The sequence below is a fragment of the Hyposmocoma kahamanoa genome, unplaced genomic scaffold (assembly GCF_003589595.1).
Source record: "Hyposmocoma kahamanoa isolate Upper Pololo Valley unplaced genomic scaffold, ASM358959v1 103, whole genome shotgun sequence".
NCBI lineage: Eukaryota > Metazoa > Arthropoda > Insecta > Lepidoptera > Cosmopterigidae > Hyposmocoma > Hyposmocoma kahamanoa.
The window spans coordinates 3,688,591-3,713,366 of NW_020653344.1; the positions used below are offsets into that span (position 1 = coordinate 3,688,591).

General features: G+C 36.9%; 1 protein-coding gene across 1 annotated transcript in view; it reads right to left on the minus strand.

Moving 5' to 3' along the window:
* Positions 1-24,776, minus strand: part of LOC113237774 (head-specific guanylate cyclase) — a 196,784-nt gene that overhangs the window by 56,416 nt on the left and 115,592 nt on the right. The window contains exon 8 of the mRNA XM_026474422.1: positions 5,280-5,459. Coding sequence (XP_026330207.1) covers positions 5,280-5,459 — 180 coding nt within the window. The remainder of the gene's footprint in view (positions 1-5,279; positions 5,460-24,776) is intronic.

Here is a 24,776-nt window from a genome sequence, read left to right on the forward strand (position 1 = left end):
TTAATAATATTTCTTAATTTATTAATTTCAACAGTGTTGTCAATGATTTATGGATTTAAATTACCATGTAATATGTTAACGAAAATATATAATGTCATTATATTTTTGTGACGTTTACAAAATAATATTTTTTAGGACGCTGTTACAAAGTTACGTCATTTTGACTTTGCCGACCTGTTATTCTAATCAAGAAAATAATTAACTTGAAAATAATCAAATTCATTAGTTATTATAAATGATTCTCCAAAATGAATTTCAATGCGTCAGCTTTTGCTGCAGTTGGCATAACTTCATGATCTGAGGAAACTCGTTGACTTTAACCATTTAATACGTAAGAGACGTTATGATTGTTAATTAAGAAAATAAAAACACGGATATAACCAAGAATCAGCGACACACAAAAGGAAAATTATATTTATTATTGACACAAAGATCGAACAAACGAAGAAAAAATCCTTCGATCTCATTGGACTCGACCCAGCGTCAATTACCTCGACGTGGCTACCGGTCTTTCCAACTAATCTCAATAGCAGTAACTGTAGAGCTCCTTGTGAGAGTTCGTCCATGGAAATGTTGCCACTTGAGCTATTTCTACAGCCAAATAGTAATGTGAGCATTTCTGAGTCCCGGTTTTAAAACCGGGACTCAGAAGGGGTGCTGGTGAAATTATACTGCACTTGTCAACTTATGTCTCAGGGTGACGGGCGCAGTGGCTGTGTCCCTCCGATCTTTGCGGCTTAAAGCTCTGAGTGGTACTGCAACTGTTATGAACAGGCGTGTCGCTTACCACCAGTCCCACGACTTGTTCGTCCCGTCCATTGGTATTATAAAAAAAAGAAAGCTATGGATCGAGCCAGCAGATCTTACAAATTTCCTGATGTATTTGTTGCAGATCTTGGGTCTAAACTACTTTTTTTGCACTAACGCCACCTGTGAGAACTTATAAAAGTTTCTTCACTCAGCCAAGTACCTTTACAGCTAACGAAAGGTTTGATCTGTTGCTTAGCTGGTAAAAGCGGTAGCCACATTGAGGCGACAGAAGAGATGATTCCTGTCGAATTGAAGGAATTCTTTATGTGTTTTTTTAATGCACACACTCATAGCTCCGTAGTAGGGAAACCCTGTGTCGTGAGTGCCATTGACACACACACACAGACAACCACAAATTACAGCCAAACTAACTCGAAGATCAAAAGAAGGCCATACAAATGTTTCTCCCGGCCCGGGAATTGAAATCGACCTCTGCGTGGCAGACCACGATGGTAACCGTTCAGTCACGGAGGCAGTTGATCCTTGTATCAATAATGTCAAAGTCAACGTCAAATAATCATTTATTCCATAGGTAAAATTTTGACACTTGAAAACGTAATTTTTTAAACTACTGCTCGTTCACTGCACTGACCTCCCTGAGAAGAACAAGCAAGAGACTCTTGGGATTGCTCTTTTCAAATAAACTTAAATGCTATAGAATACATTTTGAATCATATTTGTGTGGAATCTGGATTCTCGTAGTCTTTCCATACATCTTTATCTAACACGTAGTCTACAATTTTATAATATGACTTTTCAATTAAAATACTTTTAATGTAAGTTTTAAACTTAGGAAATGGTAAAGTTAATATATGCTCCGGAGTCTTATTGTAAAAACGTATACAGTTCCCCATAAAAGAATCGTTTACCTTAGTTAAACGAAAACGTGGTACCATGAGTTTGGACATAGTTCTAAGGTAAATATTATGGATATCGTCTTTCTTAACGAAGTTATGTATATTTTTACGGACATACAAAATATATGAGTAAATGTACTGTGATGCCACAGTTATGATACCAGTCTCCCTAAACTTTTCTCTGAGAAATCCGAGTACCTAAACAGTACATAGAACGAATCGTTCGTTTTTGCAACACAAATACGGTTTGTATATCAGCCGCTTTACCCCACATGAGTATCCCGTAGGACATTATACTATGGAAGTAACTAAAGTAAACTAGTCTAGCAGTAGCAACATCGGTAAGTTCACGTATTCTACGGACTGCGTATGCAGCAGAGCTTAATCTGTTAAATGTTATTAAACTACTGGAATATTTTCACAAATAAATAGGTGTGGAAAATACTGCCCTTTTACCATAACTAACGCAATTTTGAGTTTTGGAACTTTCCAGGATTTTGGCCAGCATTTCATAGCTTTTTTTTTAATTAATCTTGTACGTCCCACTGCTGGGCAAAGTCTCCCCAAAAATCCTCCATTGCTCCCTGTCTTTGGCAATCTTGCACCACTCCCTCTCAAGCCCATCAAGATCGGCGGGGACGGCCGAGAAGGCGCAGGGGGGCTAAGGGCATTATAGCCCAATCTGAATTAGCGAAATAATTTAACCATGACCATGGGAATGGGACCTGTAAAGGGCCCCAAACGTTGGTTTGTTTGAAAAAAAAAAACAGATATACGCGGTTTAAATCCGGAAAAATACTTTCGTTTCCTATGAAATAATTGAATTTTTATTTTTTGGTCATTTTATCTTACGTAATGAGCCCTCATGAGCCCTCTTTTTACCATCCAGACGTATATCATCCCCAAAAAAGAACATTGTAAGGGCCTTTAGCATCGATTACTTGATTGATAGTGATTATTCGTAGTGTCTAATTTAAAAAGATGTAACAAATTCTGGACAGTCAATATAATTTAAACTGTACCCGGTTGGCATATCGTTGAAAGTTCAACACCTATTATTGCAAATTATTAAGTTTTTGATTTCATAATTGTAATTTCATTCAATCTAGCTGCTTTTTGTCTCCGTCTCACCTGATGGAAAGTGACGATGGAGCTTGCACACCTAAATAATGCCTATTCACTCTCGCCTTGAAAAGACCCAAGTTATAACGTTCAAAGAACAAGTCTGCATGCAGGGAATTCCACTCCATAGCCGTTCATAAATGTGGAAGCGTAACGCTTCGTGCGAATCTTTGGAATATCCACAAAGTAGGGGTGGAATCCAAGCCTACGCCTAGTCCCCCGGTAATGGAAAGGGGAAGGCGGAATTAAATCGTGTAATTCCATCGCACACTCTCCGTGATATATCCTATAAAATACCAATAAGCAGGCAACTTTACGGCGGTGTTCAAGGCTTTGCAGTTTCGCCTCCATTAACTCCGAGATGTAATAGCTAAAAGATGAACGATTAACGCCTATTGACGTTCTCCAAAAATAAATCGACGATTAATGCAGCGGTATGAGATTTACTTTCGTCTCTATACAAAAAATTTATTACAAAAAACAGAAAATGGAAAAAATTATTACAATAAAATAAGATTTAACGATGATACGAAACACCACCATGGATAAATATTACAAATGCGACTATCATTGTTGCACTCCAAATTTTCGAGGATTTTGTGCGAGATAGCACACAAAGCGCAAATGGCGGACGGAGCTCAAAACACTCGCTTTTCGTCATCTTTAATTGCGCGCACAGCCCAGAAATTGAATTCGCTGCCTGCGACTGTGTTTCCGAGTACATACAACCCGAGTATATTTAAGATGCGTATCGTAAACCCTATCTTTGTTCTAGGGATAGGTAGTAGTCAAGAGTATGTCCATTTACTTAAACAAGAAACCAATCTCAAAAGTTCATGGAATGGAATTACAAAATGGGGCCACCACAGAGGTAGGGTACTTCTTTCCAACAAACAAAGAATCATCAAAAGAGTTATGGCGTAATATTAATAAAAAATAATACATTACAGTCGAAGTGAGAACCTCCTCCTTTTTTAGTCGGTTACGAAAAGCATTACTTGAAGTTTATCTAACTGCCAGCTTAATTTAATCTGTGCTTACTGCTTAACGATGTCTTTAAAAAGTACCACGGTGAGTTTCATTTAAAGCAAACCTAACAGAAAACCATTTTTCATTCTGAGGTGTCCATTTGAAAGCTTCCTTAAAATGAAAGTTGTTAAAAAGTACTTGCGCTTTTTAAGCTCAGCTGCAAAGCTTTCCATTAGTTTCCTTTGAAATTATGTTCCCTGAGGCGTTGGGAAACCTCTGAGACTTTGTTAATGCACTTGCATTATAGTTTGCCCTGTTGTTCATTTACATTAAATTAACGAAGTAAGTATTTTCTTCACATAGTATTTTTTTATAAAATCTACATTGTTTTTGTAACCATTTTGTCGTAATTGTAAAAAATAAACAAATTGTTACATAAATACAATGTTAGTTACAGACGTTATTAATTTGTTGAGTAATTATTGTCTTTTGTAATTTTTTTCGAAAAACATAAAAATAGTTTCATTTGTTATATTCTGTCTAACTAAACTTTATTCAAGAAAAAAAAACAAAATAATAAAATAATGAGCAAGGTATAATAATAAATGGATAACTTTGCCAATTTCCATATTAAAACTAGTTTTTAATAATTTATTTCCTGTCGTACAGTCAACATCATATCAAGCTATTCACGTTATTTGGCATATCGCCTTCAGTGCCACGGAACCAGATCCGTAAACGTGTAGCTTGATGTGCTGTCGTCTGTAATACAAATGTTTGCACAGTATACTTTTATTATCACTTGAAATAAAGTCATGAATGCAATAAAACAAACGAGTTTTAAAAATAAAAATAATTACTCAAATTTCGATGAAAAGAGAAAAACATTCAAATAATTAAAACTCTAAAGATTAAAAAAAATAATACCCCTTATGGTACTCTGCTAGGGCACAGCAAACAGGGCAAAGAAAAAAAAAACTGTAACATTAAAGTTTACTTCATTTTATTTTCATTCAAGCGATGTGCGCGTATTTATAATAATTACTGAATTAATGTAATTTTTATAATGAAAAAATTATAGACGTTCATATTATAGAGGTCTTTTTTACAAAAAACTTGTTTATTGAACACTTCCAATTCGGATGGGTGTTTGTAACAGAGTTTTATTACTATGGAATCCCATCTCTCACTCCCATTAAAATTCTTGAAACAATTATCTTGTTGTTTCCATGCCCATAAATCACAAATCAATTTCATTTCTTTATTATTTAACTTCACATCCATTACGATTAAAATTCTATAGTAAAATAGGCCCTATTGGGATGAGTATTGTGTATTGTGTTATTTAGTTTTATAGAGACTGTTTTTTAATAACTGTACCTTTTTAATATCATTTAGTTAGCATATTTGTTACAGCTTTCATTTTCCTTTTTTATCATCTCTTATAATAAATCTTGAGAACCGAGCCATCTGCATTCACTTTTCTCTAAGGTTACACAGTTTCCGACAATAGCCACTTACCTGTGCTCTTGCCTGCTCGCCAACCAAGATGACGTCCCTCGTTGCATCATGCAATGGAATATCAGAAATGAACAATCCGCGTCCGGTCAGACCCTCGAGTCCGTCTAAGAAAGGCGAGCCGACGAACAGCAAGGAATCTGATTCCGGACAGAACACCATTTGTCCTTTGATTTCCAGGCCCTGCGAAAGATGAAATTTGTTAATGTTAATAATGAATTTGTTCGTGGAAATTGGTAGCACAGCCATTTTATAGCAAAATTGAGACGCCCTCTAGACGGCCCTGTAATAAATAAGTAACAAAATAACGCCATCTGTGGACCACGACGGAACGATGTGTTTATTAATCGCTCGACTAATGTCAATACGATATGGCACTCCGTCCGTATTTAAGTTTCTACCGTACGAACTACTTACTAGAAGTATAGTATAATAATAAGATAAGTAGTGTGATTTTCGCCTTTCGGCGCGACAATGGCTACACTTTGCTCGGACCGTAGAGTTAGTTGCCTTACATTATTATTTAAGTTGTACCTAAAATTTATACTTAAACACAATTTAAAAAAATTAAGGTTAGGTAATGAAATAAAAAAAGTCGACGTCCAAGTTTTATCATGATATTTTATTTCACCGCAAAGCTCAACGTAAATTTCAAATAGAATTTCGCACATAAATTCCGTGAAACTAATAGGTGCGAGCTAGGATTTGAACTCATGGCCTTGGCTTGACAGGCGGTAGGTCAAACTGTTAGGGTAGCACGGCTTAAATACTGTACTTACATACTGACATTTTTATACCAGCATCGCGGATTAGTACCTCCATTACAGGAGCATGGTTATGAAATAGAAATGAAATGCTGCACAATTCGAAATTTGAAGCACTTATGTTCAAACAACTATAAACAAAACAATAAACACGTCTACTATATGTCATTTTTTAATCATTGAGCGAACGCTTCAATTCTATAAACGATATCGAGTAAATAACCAGAAATGGAGACGAAATGTCATTTAATTTGTTTGAAAACTATTCTGCCATATCATTACTGTGGCAATTGCGCTCCGATTGGCTTGAATTCGTCAAAACAATTGACGGGTGTAGTCAATTGTTTCACTTCAAATCGACCAGTTTACCTAGAGCTTTGCTATAATGGACGAAAATTGTAAAATTACTTACTTAATATTTAATTACCGATGAAACTTGATTCCATTTGTTTTGTAATTAGATATTTTACTGTTTTTCTCCACACCGCCGAATGGAACAGCACGCCGTTATTAGAGATATTATCTTTATTACAATAAATATAGAATATTTTTGGAATATACGGAGACGTACACACAGGTCAGTTGTTGGCGCTGTACTATTTCAGCTTTCTAATTTGTAATAATTTCAGTGCAAATGAGAGTTGATATTTATAAGTGATGTATCACTGATGAGTTACCAGGCATGGATGGCCCTTATCTCATGTCGATGACCCACGCAACGTGAGTGCACTGTGAGATTGTGCGAATGTGTGCATCTGTGCGGCGGGGGTGGGCACATACAAGACGCGCTGCTGTGTATGAGTGGTGTTACCCTACGTATAATTATTATATGTACTATGCTATAAGTCAGTTCATTTGCGGTTAAATCATCTGCAGCGGCAAACCTCAGGCGAATAACCGCAGACTACTTGCTTGTTTTTGCGAAGTTACATGAAATGATTGAGCAATGCAGTGTCGCCGCACGACTGCGGTCTGCCGTGCGAGTTTTTTAGGTAATACCGTGTAGGACTTCGTGTACCCAAATGAAATTGAATATAATCATGTTATCAATTATTTCAACCAGTTGTGAAATAATAACGTAAGTTTATTGCAACGAATCCACTTTTCATAGTAACATGGATCACGTTAAAACGGATTTGAAATGTCACGTGGCGAATTCACAGGGACAGGCCGCACTAAGTTGTTCACTTTAAAAAATAGCTCTCAAAAAAAGCCTACCTTGTCAATGCGCGCTCATTTATAAAGCATCGACCGTCACCTTCACTCCTAATTTTCATATGGAAACCCTGCAAACGATCATGGGACCACGTCAAATGACTGACTAAACTGAACAGATTCATACGACATCAGCGCCACCCACTCTGTCACCTCACCCACTTTGAATTGTCAAACTGAAGTGATTTATCCGCTCACGCGATGCGCTCATCCTACCGCAAAATGGCGGTTATTTTGTTTCGCAAATTAGAAAAGGATTCAGTTTAAATACAAGTTTTTATAAATAAAAATTATTATTCTGCATTGCTAAATAAATACCCTCCGTACTACAACAAAAACATCTCAAATAAAATGCAGTAACACACCGCAAATCCTGCACTTAAAAAGCACTAATGAAATTTTGGTGTACTTGGATAAATATGATAATATTCCGTTTGAGTGGTTCTAACGTTTATCATGAAATTACTCTTAATCACTTAAATAAAGTATAGTTTATAAACATTTATATTCAGGGTAAACTTAAAAAACGCTACTAACGGTATGTTTTCAATAAATAAACACCGAAATCACCAGCCCAAACAATAACACACACGATTGTCGTGACGTATTTTTGAAGTTGTTTATTTTTTTTAAATGACAGACCCAGGCATTAAAAACTTTATGGTTTGCTAGAGTAGTTACCGAAATAGCAATTAGTATTAGTTCATTTACCTGTTATAACTTCGATATCCGATAAATCGGTATAAAATCATCACCGGCACCTCTAGGTGTGGTATGTGTCTACGGCTGCATGTATCGCGTGAGCGGATAAGTAAAAAAAAATCATTATCAAACTAGTTAAGAGTCTATACTACCTCAAATGGCTTTGGTTGATTCCACATAAATTGAGGATAGACATTGATTTATTGTGCGGTGTGAAAACTCAATTCCTAAAAATTTTCACAATAGAAAAGAAACATAAACTTATCTCGAAATTTTACAAGAAAACCGCTGTATTCAATACAATGATATTTTTTTATATCAACTGAACTATATAGAACACGTACGTATACTAAACGATATATATATATATATTTCAAATGGATTTAATTTCGTTTGTACAAAAATGAATTCTGAAATAAAGCCAGTGTCTGTGCCGGCCGACTCGAGTAAAATGAACCCAATTCGAATTTAATTCTCTTCGCTCGAATTCAATTTTTTCCCATACTAATAAGTATGGGAAAAAATTGAATTCGAGCTGAGGTAATATCAACTTTCGTAGAGAGCTTAGTAAATGGTTTATCTAATAATTAGAAAAGAACTTGGAAAAAAAGACATTAGCTAAGATTTATCCTTTTGTAAAGCACATTACATATTATTATTATTAAACCGAATTCTGTTACATTACGTTTGAAGTAGCAACTGGGGGTCTACTCTCGATCTCCGTCTGATATCCGTCCGAAACAATTACTGCCAAATAAGCAATACTTGACCAAATGAAAAGACGCGTGACGCGAATGAAGCTTCATACTTGATACTTGTCTTTTAATTTTGTCGAATATTATTATTTGACAGTAATTGTTTCGGACGGATGTCGGACGGAGATCGAGAGTAGACCCTCTGGTTCCGACATATATATAGTATTTCCAAACAAATTTTCCACTAAATTTGTTTAAAAAGTATATTTAACTAACTTACAAAGTTGAGACTCTGTTATAGAAATTTCAAAGTACAAGCCAATAGCGCAGTTTTAAAAATTAAACAAAAAGTGCATTGTCTGACGGGAGTTACAATCCTGAGTTTCCACATCGTAGTTTGCACAAGGAATTTTCCATTTTCTCGGTTAACTCACAAACAATCCTCTAAAACATTAAACTGGGTAAAACTAGAACTATTCACGTAGTTCCAGACTTGGCTTGACTTGAACAATTGACTTAGTCAACAATACAAGTGCTCAAACATGTGTAGAAGTAAGTACTACATCCAAGTGGCGTCAGGAACATTGCATCCAATCTGATAGAAGATATGTGTGAAACGGAGTGTTAAGTTTTACGGCTAAATACTTCACCGTTCCTATTTTCCACCATTTTACGTGTTCCAGTTGACTTAACGTACATTTGTTTCACTCAGAGAATAAAAATATGGCCTCTTAACTCCGCTGTAGTCTATGCTTTTAAGAGAAATGGACTTTTGTAGAACATTCGAGCGCGTTAAGGAAGGAAACCGACGATTGATTGTACAAGTAAGGTTTGTGTAATCTTGCAGCAGCTTAGAACTGTAAAATACAACAATAACGATGCGGCTCGGCTATAAAGGTGGATAGCAAAAAATAGAAAAAAAAGGAGCGTGGCACACTAGATTCTGATTCCGACATCTATCTTTTTATTTACATACATACATAAGCTCACGCCCCAGTCCCGTAGGAGGGATATACAGAGACTAGTAAGAGCTAGTAAGAGTTATTAAGAGCCGTTCTTTTCACAAATGACATAGGCGATTAACACACTGCACCGCGCCCCGCGACGGAGCGCGGAGCTGCGTTTTTTAACGTTGTACTGAAGTACCTCAGTTTGTATGGAAAACACGCGCCGTCGAACACACTGACAACGCTTCTCCGGCGCGCGCGGTTTTACCGCGACCCCGCGCGGAGGGGCGCGGAGAACCGCAGGGTATGGCACACTGCGCTCCGCACTACCGCGCAGATTTTTAATCAATTTGTGTCTGTTCCAGTAATTGTCGTTCCGATGTTCCCTAACAAACAATCAAAGGATTCAGTTGACATTCGTGTGTAGTTGAAAAATTAATCAATATATTTTCTTAAATCTTTGTAATGAAGTTGAATGTTAGTTTTGGTGTCGTTTTATTTGTGTAAACAAATCGACAGTATAACTGCAACGTCCTGAATGAGTTCTATATTATTAACCATTATTGTCAAAGAAGGATCTCAGCTACATGTGCAATCACTACGGCGATCAACTACGAAGCGAGTGCTTTGAGTGGCGCGGGGCTGCTAGACTGCTGCCCCCGCGCAGATTAAGGGCGCGTTCAAATTAGCCGCTGTTGGCCGCGCGATTGTCACTTTTCATACATTTCTAGAAACGCTGCAACCGCGCGGCGGCCGCGCGGCTGTCGCGCTGCTGCAGCGCGTCTAGAGTTGTATGTCTAATTTGAACGCGCCCTAAACCGCACGCTTGATACCGCGACACCCGCACCGTCGAGGGGGGCGGTGCAGTTTGTTAATCGCCATAGCTGTAGTATGTAGGTCAGCATCTACTGCCAGAAAAAGAAAAGATAAAAGTTTATAATACGTATTACTTACATAATAATACGTATTTTCATTAATTTATTTTACTTTCGCATTTCAACTTTTACGAATTCTATTTGCAAAGGATTCTTGTAAAAATACAACTTACGAAGTGATGAAATTTCTCAACCAGGCTTTAAATATAATGGAATTAGGCGAGCCCAGCGAATGTTGCGTAAGTAATTGGAAAAGTGTCCCGAGATATATTCCAAAAATGTCGGAAGGTGCGAGCCAAGTTTCCGGGTCACTTCACATATGTACAATGTAAAAGATAAAAAGGTATTTTTTTCTTATAAAACATGAGTTTCTTATCGTTTTCGAAGAGTTACCGTTTCTTCTGGTCAAATCAATGTTGATTGAGAGTAATTCACTTTTAGTTTGGCGAAAGATGTATTTCAGGAACGTAGCTAGTTGACCGTAGCTAACCGATTTGCTCACTCTCGTAAGCAAAGACCATTGTTTTTAAACATTTTGACAAAACAGTCATCCACTCTATTCACGGCAAACGCAAGAGTGGCAGCGTTGTAAGCTCTAAGTATGCCAGTACTACCCGAAAAGCTGAAAAAATATGTCTCCATTGTTATATACCAAAACAAAACAAAGCGTGGAAACATGTAACCTGACTCGACGATAGAAAATATTAGGCATTCCTAAGAAAAATAATCCTACGACAGATTTGGCGTTCTTTATACCATAGATATACTTTATGCTACCAGTTATGTCGCCAGTACCCGAATTTTATTCTTATTATATTTCAATAAGAAAAACTGTTTTTCTCACACACAAAACTTAGATTCCTCGGTGTTTTCTGGAAATTAAATTATAAATTTTTGGTTGTAAGTAGAAGAACTTATCGACAGTACACCGTCACGAAAATACGCACACATGCATAGCATCAACGTGTATGTGAATTATAATTTATACCTTTAAACAGAACATTCTAGATGTTTGCAGTAAATCAGAAGGTTCCTAAATTCCTAGCCATAATAACCGTGGTAGCCTGATTGTTTGACCTACAGCTTGTCAAGCAGGTCAACCCACGACTGTCGAATCTGGCTCGATTTGGTTCGAATTCTTCGTAGCAGTGAGCTCCTTGTGAAAGAGTTCGACCAGGGAAGTACTGCCGCCTTATCTATTTCTACCGCGAAGCAGTAATGGCAGCATTACTATATTCCGGTTTAGAATAGTAAAGGTGCTGGTGAAATCACAGGCACTGGGACTTGTCAACTTATGTCTTAGGGTGACGAGCGCAGGGGCGGTGGCCCTCAGATCTTTACGATTTAAAGCTCTGAGTGGCACTGCAACTGTTGTGGACAAGCGTGTAGCTTACCATCAGGCGCACGACTAGTTCGTCCCGTCACTTGATATTATTAAAAGAAAGACTAAAATCATGGCTCACAGCTCCGTGTTTTTCGGAATTTACCTCTATCCTTGTATTATTAATAATAACAATTAGTATTACGGTTTAGGTATAATTAATTAGAATAATGCTTATAATTTTCCGATATGACAAAAACTTTTTAATATTTTTTTTTTTTGTGTAGGGATGAACTTGAATTTTTTATAATTATTATTGTAGCTCTTATTGTTGTTTTGTTTCATAAAGTCTAACCTACATGAAAAGTACCTTCTCACTGCTAGGTATTTAGTTAATCATTCAGTAGATCTATAATTGTATAAGAGAGTCCTTGCTAACAAAGTGTTTCCAGTTTGGCGAGAGATAGACTTCTGTAAAATGTATACTTTTTGAAAAATAGATAAATAATAAAATCAATTCATGTAAAAGCTGTAACTACAAAAACTCGTCATTTTTTCTCGTAATAATACACAAACTAAACATTAATTTGCTTTTAAAACGAAACAACAGAAGCCCGTCATTTCTTTCTGTGTTATTTCTTACATTTAAATGTAATTAACTAAAAGTAAATTAACTTCCTGTCACTTGCAAGCGAGGCAATAGTTTTAATGGCGTCGGGTTAACCGGTCAAATACAATATACGGTAGTGACTTTCATACGACGTATTACTGCTGTACTCTTCAATTGGGTCGCATGTTATTAGCCTTTTATCTTTTTAAACGTTATCTTTGGACTCCGGGATTTTTAGGTTGTTTATCATAGGAAAGTTGTAATACTTTTTATAAAACATTTTTATTTAAAAATTTAATCAACGCCGTTTGGACTTAAGTATTTAGTAATATTTTAAATATGTAGTCAAGCTTTTGTATATTACCTGAAAATATTATCAATATAAGTATTTAGAACCATTTTTAACCGACTTCAAAAAAGGAGGAGGTTCTCAATTCGACTGTATGTTTTTTTTGTATGTATGTTACGCGATAACTCCGGTATTTGTGAACCGATTTTCATGATTATTTTTTTTGTTGGAAAGGGGGGGTATTTCATAGTGGTCCCATTTCATTTTGAAGAAGATCATCCACCTCTAAGGGTGGCTGTTCACGCATGAAGATTCATTGTTCTAAATAGCGCCTAAATTTTACTTAAGGAGCAATTATTTTAATGGTTGATTTTGCTATTTCTCCAATTCAAGGCGTTTTTCTCTCAATATACTTTGAGTAGTGAGAACCGATTTTTATTATCTCCAGTGTGAAGTACTGTGTAGCGGCGAATTTAAGGATATTTCAATAAAACTTAGCAAATAGATGTAAATCCACGTACTTTTGAGGTCGGTTTTTTAGTACTCTGTATTGAGATTATTAACAAGTTCATTATAATTTTATAATAAGCAACCAAGTAATGTTTCGTAAAGTACCTCATTCCGATTTGTTTACATGTAACTAAACCTTTATAGTACAGTAGAATATTTTGACAAAAAATAAAAAAATAAAAAAAAATAATATAAAAATAAAAATATTGCAATCAGATCTACCAACAAACGACTCAATCATTATCATGGTATACCGATACCATGGTGCCCTCAACGACCTTCACCTGCGCAATGATATATCTTCCCATAAACAGCTAATCTTCCTGAAGGGTATAAAACAATTTAGAACTTATCTGGTCAAGTATAAGAACAGCCCTTGTCACCGTAACTGACAGTGTTTTGTTGAAAAGCGACAAGTGAGAGAACGAGGAGATTTCTACTACCAAGTGTAAAGTAAATTGTTATTGTATAGAGTGAATTTATAATTAGTTTATAATTAGCACGCCAAGTCTTTTCGTTACTATTTAAAAATCATCATTAATTTGCAAGATGTTAGAGTTAAAAATACAATAATTCTTGAAGTCGTATCAAAGTCTCGATTTTTAATTTCGACTTGTGACCTTAAATAATTGAGGTCAAAGGTCACCATGCAAGTTAATGTGAAAATATTAAATTCTGTATGCCCAAATGTGCAGAACTATGAAAAAAGAAAAATAAGAAAGATTAAAAAAGAACCGACATTCGTCGTAGTCATTATAGTGTATTTGTGTGCAAAATAAACTATGTTTATAAACCTATTAATAAGTGTTTCTTATATAGCATATTTTGTTGATTCGTAATATAAAATATTTCACAGAATAGTATAATGGAACTAAACATATCAAGTACTATCGCCACAGAAACTATTTTGTTGCAAAGTATATTGTATTATATTGAACGATAATATAAAAAAAGTGATTAATAAAATAATAGATGCAATAAAGATACATAAACAAAATAGTTAAGTGCGTTTAATAGTGGGTAGACATGGCGAAGCCCTTGCAGTGCCTTTAGCCATTTCTAAAGCTTTTGGCAGGATCTGATACGCAAGCCTTTTAAGCAAGCTTCCTTCCTATGGGCTTCTCACTGACCTTTGCAATTGGATTTCGGATTTCTTGAGTGAACGTTCTATTCAAGTGGTCTTAGAGGGCTACTCTTCCGAACATCGGGCGATAGATTGCTCAGGGTTCCGTACTGTCCGCAACTCTCTTTCTGCTGCTTATCAATGATATGTTAATTCTGGGTGCCTTTGGGTATATTAATGACAACACAATTGTGGACAGGTACTTGACCAATGCAAGGGTCAGTGGAGAAGAAATCCAATCTTGTCGAGAGTCCATAGTTAGTCGTTTGAATTTGACATTCAAGGTAATCTCCGATTGGGATGATGTCAATCTTATCAAATTTAATGCTGCCAAAACGCAAGCGCGTCTATTCTCCATAAAACGGAGTCTCTTTCATCTGACTCCGAATTTTCGTGATTTATCCATACCGATAGCTGACCGTCTCCAGCTACTTGGAATAGACCTGTCGTCCAATCTCAACTTCGGCAGATATATTGAATCCATGACCAAAATTGCAGCCAGGAAGCTTGGCATCCTTTCCAAGGCGAGGCATTATTTCACACCGGAACAGTTGCTTCAGCTGTACCAAGCACAAGTCTGGTCGTGTATGGAGTACTGCTGTCACTTATGGGACGGCTCTGCTAAATACCAACTGGCCAACTTGGACTCAATCGACAAACGTGTCAAGAGGCTTATAGGTGACTCGGAATTAGAGGCGAAGCTGCAGAGCCTTCACGGAGAATTGGCGATGGAATTGCATGATTTGATTCCGCCTTCCCCTTTCCATCATTGAGAGACTAGGTGTAGGCTGGGATTCCACCCCTATGTTATGGATGATCCGAGGATTCGCAAGAAGCGTTTCGCTTCCACATTTACATGGCGATCGGCTACGGAGTGGAATTCCCTGCCTGTAGACTTGATCCCTGAACGTTATTACTTGGACCTTTTCAAGACGAGAATGAATAGATGTTATTGAGTTGTACATGCCGCATCGTCGACCTCATCATCACATCTATCAGGTGGTATTTAAAAAAAAATGTTTCTTTTTAAATACCTTAATCAACATTACTTACATTACATTGTGCGTGACACAGTACACTTTATTAGAAACAAAATAGAATTTTATACTTTATTATAGGGCTTTTAATTGTGAAATAAGGAAATGATAGCCAAATAAGTATGATTGCAATGGTAAAGCTATAGGCTGAATAATAGCAGCCATTAATTTTAGTTATTCGAAATTTGGTAGTAAAAACGTGCAATAAAGAGGACGTTGAGCTCGACATTTTTGTTTGTGGACAGTTCTTATCACAAAACTTGGACACTTGTCACAAGGTTGGATTTAAATATTAAGTGACGTGCTGTTGATTTCGTACTTAAACCTATGTCCGTTTTAATTTTTTTTAAATTTAAAGTAAAGAGCAATTTAACGCTGGATCCTGGACTTTAAACGCATTGGCCAAGGGCGCAATACAACACTACGTTCGATGACTGGCATTGCTGATATGAGGAGCAAACAGCCAGGATCAAATGGGATTGAACGGGTTACGTAAACCAGATGCAATTCGAGTAGTGGGTGAACGTCGTCAGTGGTGACAGCCGAGAAGGCCATGAAATAGAGGAATGAATGGCCACAATGTTACTTAGTCATATTATGTTGATAGATAGGACAAGTGGCTACAAATATATGTCTATATAATTGGCGGTAGCAAACGCCTCCACCATCACAATGTGTTCAAGATGAATCCATCATTTCAGATTTAAAATCAATACGCAAATCTTAATAAAAGTCGATAATGTACTATTTATAGCGATTGTACGTTTCTATTGAAATCCAACGCCCGATATTGGTTTCCAGACAATGGATGGTATTACGACCAATAGCTGTGATAGCATTATATGGCAGGCGTATCTGAGTTAGGCCTAGCGTATAAACTCAATGGTTCATTCGGCTTTAGAACAGAAATATCTCTTATTTTGTTTGAAAAATATTGCATCAAATAGCAGCGTTACGAGTTCGAAAGATGAACTTTCAAAAACGCCCGTAAATGTATATTATGTAAGTATATTTGGCAAACAATCGCTTTGAATATACGGCACGTGTGACAAAGTATTTGTCTTATACTCTTTCGATAAATAATGACGCACACACCCGCACTAGGAAAACCCTGTATCGCGTGTGCCATAAACACATATATAGACAACCATAAATTACACCCAAACTCTGGAGAGAAAAGAATGTGGGTCATACAAATATTTTTTCCCGCCCTGGGAGTCGAACCTGAGACCTCTGTGTGGCAGTCCAGCATGGTAACCATTCGGCCACAGAAGCAGTTTATACTTAAATACAGCAAACATCAAACACGAGTCACCGGGCCTGTCGATTTTTCGACGCATATCAAAAGTGAAAACACATTGAACCTTCCACTCGATCAATGGCGATATTGATTATTTCAAAAGTAAATTTGTGTTTTTACTCGATTCCTTATTAAACTCCATCTGTAGATAATCACGTTTACCAGTATGTTTGCCTATATGTCAAATATTTTTACAACCTATAACAAACAGCGGCAATACATAGCGATGAATTGCCGTCTTAGAGTACAATTAAAAAAACCGATTATCTATACTTTACAGGCGGCACTTCATTTTTATTAATATGTAGTATTCATTATAAAAATATGTAGTAACGGTTATTGGATGTTTTATTACTTGAAAAAATTTTTGACGTACGACGAACTTGCAGATACTGACAAACATCATCGTCAACATGGAGCCAAATATAGAGTTAAGATCATGAATATGACCATAGTATCGACGGATTACTTGCAAATTTGCCCACGATCCTTTGAAGTGTGTCGAGAAACAGACAGGCGTGCGGTATCGCATGTTTGCTGTACTTGACGAATAAGCAAACAAGGCAAATACTTTGTCACACATATAGGGATTGTTCGTTATCCACACATGGGGATTGTTTGCCAAATATATCCAATTCACAAATATAAATAGCCATGTGAAGTGTGGTTACACTTCACATGGCTATTTATATTTGTGACGCAAGAGACAGTTGTCACTTAATTGTGATTTTTTTTTAGAGATTACCAGCTGGATAGACACCTGCCAGGTCACCGAAACGGCAGGATAGCGTGGGCTAGCTTTCGCCTTATGCAGTTAACCAGATGACGTACCAGTTGACGTCACTTGTACTACTACAAGCTATTTTGTTTTCACTATATCAAGTCGCAACTACAATAAAAGTGAACTGGCTAGATAATTTTGCGGTAAGATTATTAGGGACACACGTAGTGAAGAGTTCCTTCATGTTAATAACCCTCCCCCGGTCATGCGCAACTATGTCTGTCAACATATCTAAAACAAGTAGATCACTCCATGGCGCGTGTAACACCCGTTACACTTGTTCACACCATCACATGATATCATAACGTCGTCACTCGGAGTGTAGGGCAGTCACGTTTTTATTTTAGTCATTTGTAAAAATTCTATACTGAAATCACCTTTGTTAAATGTAATACTTACATAATCATTGGTTTTTTTATACTAGTTTTGCGGATGCTAAACAATTTTGAATTTAAGAGGTGAGATTCAAACAACAATAAACATAACAAATATTCGAGTCTACTATTATGATGGATTTTTTCAAACAGCAACCGAATGGTTCAATACTTTCACGCTTATACACTACATGATTTCTAGAGCCCTACGGTAAAGGATGGGTGTGGCCAGGTTAGTGCCAACCAGGCCCTAATACGCATCCTGAACGGGTACATCGAAAGCGTTGTACGTGTTACTATAGTGGTGCCATCGAAGCTTGTATTTGTAGTTGTTGTTTCTCATATATTTTTTTGTAAATTTAAATAAAACTTTAAAGCCCTTGGCCCGTATATCCACATTATAGTCATTGTGATATTTTTTCCATAATATGTCTTTGTACATGTGTATCAGGCACAATAAAACTTCTTTTTCTTTACTGCACGACATGGCGATAGCAAAACTAGAGGGACGAAACTATATGAATGCTATCCGCGTCCATCGCACGTTGACTGAACTCCTTAACTGCCCTAAGTGATCCTACACTACTCTAGCTGCAGGGCGCTGCAGATCGGGTTCCCTATGTCAGGACTCTAACTCCCTAATTCTTATTATCCATACAAGTTGTAATGCTACGCTTATAATATGCAGTTACACTACTTGTCCTATACCATGACACTACAGTGGACATTGACGTATTTAAATAAGGAGATATTACACATGTTTCGTTTTGCGCTTGAACTTTCTAACAGCAAAAACAAACATTGAGTTCTTAGGTTTTCGCGATTGTTACATATAGGAAATGAAACTATTTTTTTCCGATCTAAATTGTGGATTTTTTTTGAAACATACCAACGTTTCGCGCCCTTTACAGATCCTATGGTCATGGCTGACTAGTGAAGTCACTATCCAGGTTGTGGAACCTGTAAAGGTCCCGTAACGTTGGTTTGTTTGAAAAAACAAAAATGCGCGATTTGTATCTGAAAAAATAGTTTCATAAACACATGTTTTACCCTACTATCATAGCCGTATTTTTTTTTATAGTAATCCGATTATGTGAGATAATTATATTGAATCAATATAAATACTATGACACAAAAAAGTAATGACATTTTGATATGCGGTACGTCGTCGGTTATCGTAATAATATGTTCTTGTTTTACTTAAGCATTATGACAAAAGTAAAACAGTTTAAAAACAAAGACAAGGTAAAACAGGCCATCTTGCTGAATACCGATCTCGTTCAGGCAACCTCGTTAATTAAAAAAAATATATAAAAAATCTTTTTGTTTTGACTGCTGTTAGTTATTTTGAAATACAGAATAAAGGAATGATGTTGTTCTTTATATGAAATTTTTATTCTCTATGTCATTTTATACGGCATTGCTGAAAAGGGTCGGCCTGGTTTTTGGAACAAAAGAAATAGTTTCATAAAGGGCGTCGTTAGAACCGCATTACGTACTCACCAAGGAAAAGCACTTAATAGCTCAGGGCAAAAAACAAACTTTTTTTCAGTGCTAATAGAGCGTCGGGAATACCAGGTATTCAGGGTTGCTTGCATTGAGAAGTTTAGGTGTTCTACTTACCTTAAATTTTTTGCTTTGTTTGTTAACCGTACACAATTTGCTTTTCAAGTGTTTCTTTGTACAGTTCTTATAATAATATAAAGTTATAAAGATTGCCTCTTTTGGTATCATAAATATTATCATACTTAAATTACTGTTCTGTGTTATCATTGTAATAAAATCCAGGCTTATTAACTACATCGATTGAACCGCGTAGTAACAATAGAGCTTCTTGTGAAAGAGTTCGTCGACGGAAGTACTAACACTTTACCTATTTTTGCCGACAAGCAGTAATGTGAGCATTATTGCGTTCTGGTTTTGAAGGGCAAGGATGCTGGTGAAATTGCAGGCACATGGGTTTTGTCAACCTGTATCTCAGGGTGATAGCCGCAATGGCTGTACCCCTCAAATCTTTGAGATTTAAAGCTCTGAGAGCACTGCAACTGCTATGGACAGGCATGTCGATTATAAATAGGAAACAAATAAAAAAAAATTCAGACAGCAAAGTTTATGCAAATTAGTAAGTCAGTAACATAACACACCTTATAACTATGTTAAGATTACAATTAGTACAGTACAGTCAGTGTACAGGCTGACTAATTTACATTACATATAAAATTAATAGCTTATATAGCAAACAGGATGAGCCCAGAACCACCCGGTAGCTCACTGACTCACACGTAAAACATGCAACTCAATGAACCTCCGAAACACTGCTGCATCCATCCTGTCCGCTATAATGTTCAGGATCTCGTTGCTGCTACCCCTTACTCTTATTATCGACGTGGACATTTTACGCATGAAGGCACAGCAACATCTGCAAACATGCCAGATGCGCTGCAGAAACGGGGGAGCCTCAACAAAGCCCTGAAGGTGTTATTATATTGCACTCGCAAGGCACCGTACGATTCCAATGCAAAGCTGGACCATAGAGCACACGTGTAGAAGCTCTGGTCTAGTCACTAGGGTATCAGAATAAACTTGTACTAAAGGAGTGTCATATTTCGTTTCAACAAACACTATTTAGACACACAGTAATTTGACTACACACTAATTCGACGGAACACTACTTCCACAAAACACATGTTCGACAGGTCAGTAGTCCGACAGAACACTGTTTCGGCAACACAAACATTCGATAGGTCAGTACACCGACGGAAAATTACTGCGACAACACATGTATTAAACAGATATCTATTCCGACAGAACATGAAATCTACAAATAACAACTTAACTAGTTATTAATTATTTCTTGGGCTTCAAAAATTCATTTGTCTGCCTGGCCGTGTGAGAACTGGCATGATCGTGGTGCGAGATGATACGACGTTTACGGTTATTTTTACAGAGTTTGTCAATAACTTCCAGCAAACAAATGGTCGTGTACCAATCACTATTCACGGTACAACGATTCTCCAAGTAACAGTAGCCACGTGTCCAGTTTTATTAAAAAAAGAAGCAATCATCCGCTTAGAGCACTTTGCAGGCGCGCCACTTTGGTTGGTTTCAGCTCATCTTGAAAGACCTATTCGCTCGATTGCTGCTTTGTTTTGGGATGGTAACTATAAATCCATGTTTCGTCACCTATTACTATGTCCCACACCAAATTTGAAACCCCTTCGTTGAATCTGGTAAGCATGGCATTGCACCAAGTGACACGATCCGTTTCTTGACACAGCTTTTACACATCCAAATGTTTGTGTAGTATTGATTGTATTTGACTCATGCCTATGCCTAAAGATGCCCTAAACTCACGGTATATCACATACCTGTCTGTTTTGATCATACGTCACACAGCATCGATATTTTTGTTGTTCACAGCGGTGGACGGGCGAACATCACGAAATTCGTCACTGAGATTCATACGACCGTGTTTGAATTCTGCAAACCAGCTATAAATAGTCGTCTTGCGTGGTGCTTCATCACCAAAAGCAGATTGAAGCCGAGTAAAGCTCCGCTGGAGTGTTAAATTACACTTAAAGTCGTAGAAAATGTACTACGAAAATTTTCACAAGTTAAGTCTATGGTGATGTAGACAACCAATTTCTAAAATGACGCCACAATATAAAAACAAGTGACAGTCAGATGAAACAAATTGTATTCTATAGTCAAAAAGTTCCATTTTCAAATGTTGTATTTACTATTTAAATATTGTTTATGTAAGTGGCCAGTTCCGGAAACTTATAGTGCGCCCTATGTATTGTAGTTATAAGCAGTGGTTTTCGGATCCAGGTTATTTAAGTAATTATCGGTTACGGTACGGTTCGTGAACAGTATTTAAATAGTACCGTACACCAAAATGCTCTGGACAGGCGGCTCGCTTACCACCCGACGACGTATCATAAAAAAATGTAGAACTCTAATAAAATTCGTATCGCACAAACTGTTACACAAAATAATACACGGTTCATTGAGCAACTTTTTTTCCTGTCAACATTATTCCGGGTCTTATCCTTATAGAATTTATCGTCGAATCTACAAGGTAAGTGGGACAATCTCTTTTGTCAATCAATGCCACTTTCAGACAAATGTAAATCCATTGGTAAACCTCTCCGAACGACCAGCTCAATTCCTTGCTTAAACATAGTTAAGGGACCCACAAACATTGGGTGTATTTACATTTCCGAACAAATCTAGGGTAACGAACCTATCTCTTATTTATTTCCATCTAATTTGGACAATGTTGCGGATATTTTGGTGTAGAGTTCGTTGAATGTTTTGAATTATCGAGTTTTTACTATACATTGGATTATGAAACCATCGCAAATATTTGTGTTTTCAAGCAACCTAACGTTTCGGGATCTTTACGGGATCCGAAGATAAGTGACGCAGGTTTCTAAAAACTTAGATCAACTTCCTTACTCTTCCACAAATATTGTCGATGTGAGGTCTCCGAGTTAGTCCTTCATCCACCAGAACCCCCAAGTATCTCACAAATCTAGTCCGTCACTCATAAAGAATGAACAAATTTTCGGGATTTTAGGTCCGAAAAAATAGTTTTATCTCCAGTGTTTCGACTTCAAATAATCTCAGTACAGGGTACTAAAAAAACCGACCACAAAAGTTATTTATCCCCTGGTTTGTCACCCTCAGAGGTGGAATATTTTCCTTAAAAAACCACTTCTGTTGTATTTATTGTTCTGTGGTTGATATTCCCTTCAGGCGTACTAAGCGCTATTCGTCATCTTTTGTTACACACACAGCCCAGAAATGGAATTCCCTGCCTTCGACTGTGTTTCCAAGTACATACAACCCGACATATTTTAAGGTGCGTTCCATCGTAGTCCCTATCTTGTTCTAGGGCTAGGTACTAGTCAAGAGTAAATCCATTTTCTTTAATTTAAAAAAACCGACTTTAAAAGTTTGTTTCATTACATTTATTAAGTTTTATTGAAATCGGTTAACGGAAAGTGTGCGAGACCAAATTTATCCCCTATTTTACCACCCTTGTAGGTGGAATATTTTATTCAAATTTAAATGGGACCACCAAAGAGGTACTCCCTCTCCAACAACAAAGAATCGTCATTATCGGTTCACAAATTATCGTGTAACATAAGTACAAAAAAATACTTTCGAATTGAGAACCTCCTCCTTTTCAAAAAGGAGGACGTTTTCAATTCGACTGAATTTTTTTGTGTTTACATTACACGATTACTTGGACATTAGTGAACCCCTTTTCGATGATTCTTTTTTATTGGAAAGGAAGTACCTAAGTAGTGATCCCATTCAAATTTGAAGAAAATATTTCACCTCTAAGGGTGGCACGTTAGTGGATGAATCCGGTTTATTGAATTTCACTCTCTTTCCGTTAACCGAGTTTAATAGAACTTGGCAAATACGTATAATTACACGCACAATATTTTGAGGTAGTTTTTTTTTCTTAAAAAAGTTATAATTATGTTAAGAGTCGATACTACCTCAGCTCGAATTCCAATTTTATTTTTTTAATGTAATGAATTTTTATTTTTAAAGCCATTTCAAAAATGGATAACGTATTTGTATTGTGGATATTCCCAGGATTCCCACGAAGCATTTCACTTCCACATTTATATGGCGAGCGGCTAGGGAGTGGAATTCCCTGCCTGCAGACTTGTTCCCCTAACGCTATAACTTGGACCTTGTCAAAGCGAGAGTGAATAGGCATTATTTAGGTGTACATGCTACATCCTCGACCTCATCGTCACTTTCCATCAGGTGACATGGAGGTCAAATGCGCGCTTCTTTTTCTAATCTAAACTGTCTCCGTGGCCGAACGGTTACCGGACTGCCACGCAGAGGTCCCAGGTTCCATTCCCCGGCCGGGAGAAATATGGCCTACATTTATTTCTCTCGTGAGTTTGGGTGTAATTTGTGGTTGTCTATATATGTGTCCATGGCACCCGCGACAAAGGGTTTCCCTAGTGCGGAGCGGGGTTGAGTGTGTGCGTTATTATTATTTAGTTCCGTTGATATTAAAAAAATCATTGGTATGCTCGTATGAAAAGTGGCTATTGAATACAGCGGTTTTCTTGTAAAATTTCGAGATAGGTTTGTGTTCTTGTTTCTATTGTGAAATTTTTAAGAAATCATGTTTTCAGCCTGTATGTTAGTAATCAGTGTATATCTTCCGTTATACTATATATTTTTTCCAGAGTGATTTATTCACCATTTTCACTGTTATGCAACTAAAGCCATTTGAAGTTGGATAGACTCTTAACATCCAATCCGATGTAAATTAATTCCAAAATGTACTTCGGTTGAAGTATAACTATTGGCTCAGTTTGAATGAAATTTAACTAGGTGGCTCAACTGTTTGCAGTGAGTGCGCTGGATGAGGAGATCTCGGGTTCGATTCCTGATGGGAAAATATTTTTTCTAAATTTGTTCTGGTTTCGGTATTCTAGGCCTTAACTCGTGAATCCGTTCAACCACTTTCCGTTAACTGACTTTAATAAAACTTAGCTAATAGATGTAATTCCACAAACTTTTGAGGTTTTTTTAAAAAAAAGTCATAATTTATTCGATCTGAAGTCGCATGTGTTCACTAAAGTTATAAATGTGTGTCAGCCGCGACCACGAGACCTGTAGAGGACCCAAAACGTTGGTTTAAAAAAATATCTCGGAAGAAAATATTTACGTACTTCGATTCAGTATTTAATGCTCAAAGTTGCGTCGTAAATATTTTCAAGTTTTCAATCACAAGGGATAACAGCACGTTCCGTTTTACACCTCAAATTAAAATTCACTTCTATGCCCATTATACGTAAAGGTGATAATGCTTTAAAGGTCCTAGTTGATAAATTAGTACTGGGAACGCATTGCCTTTTCCAACAAACACTGAGTTATTGACCATTTTGATACCGACGCGACTGGCACCAC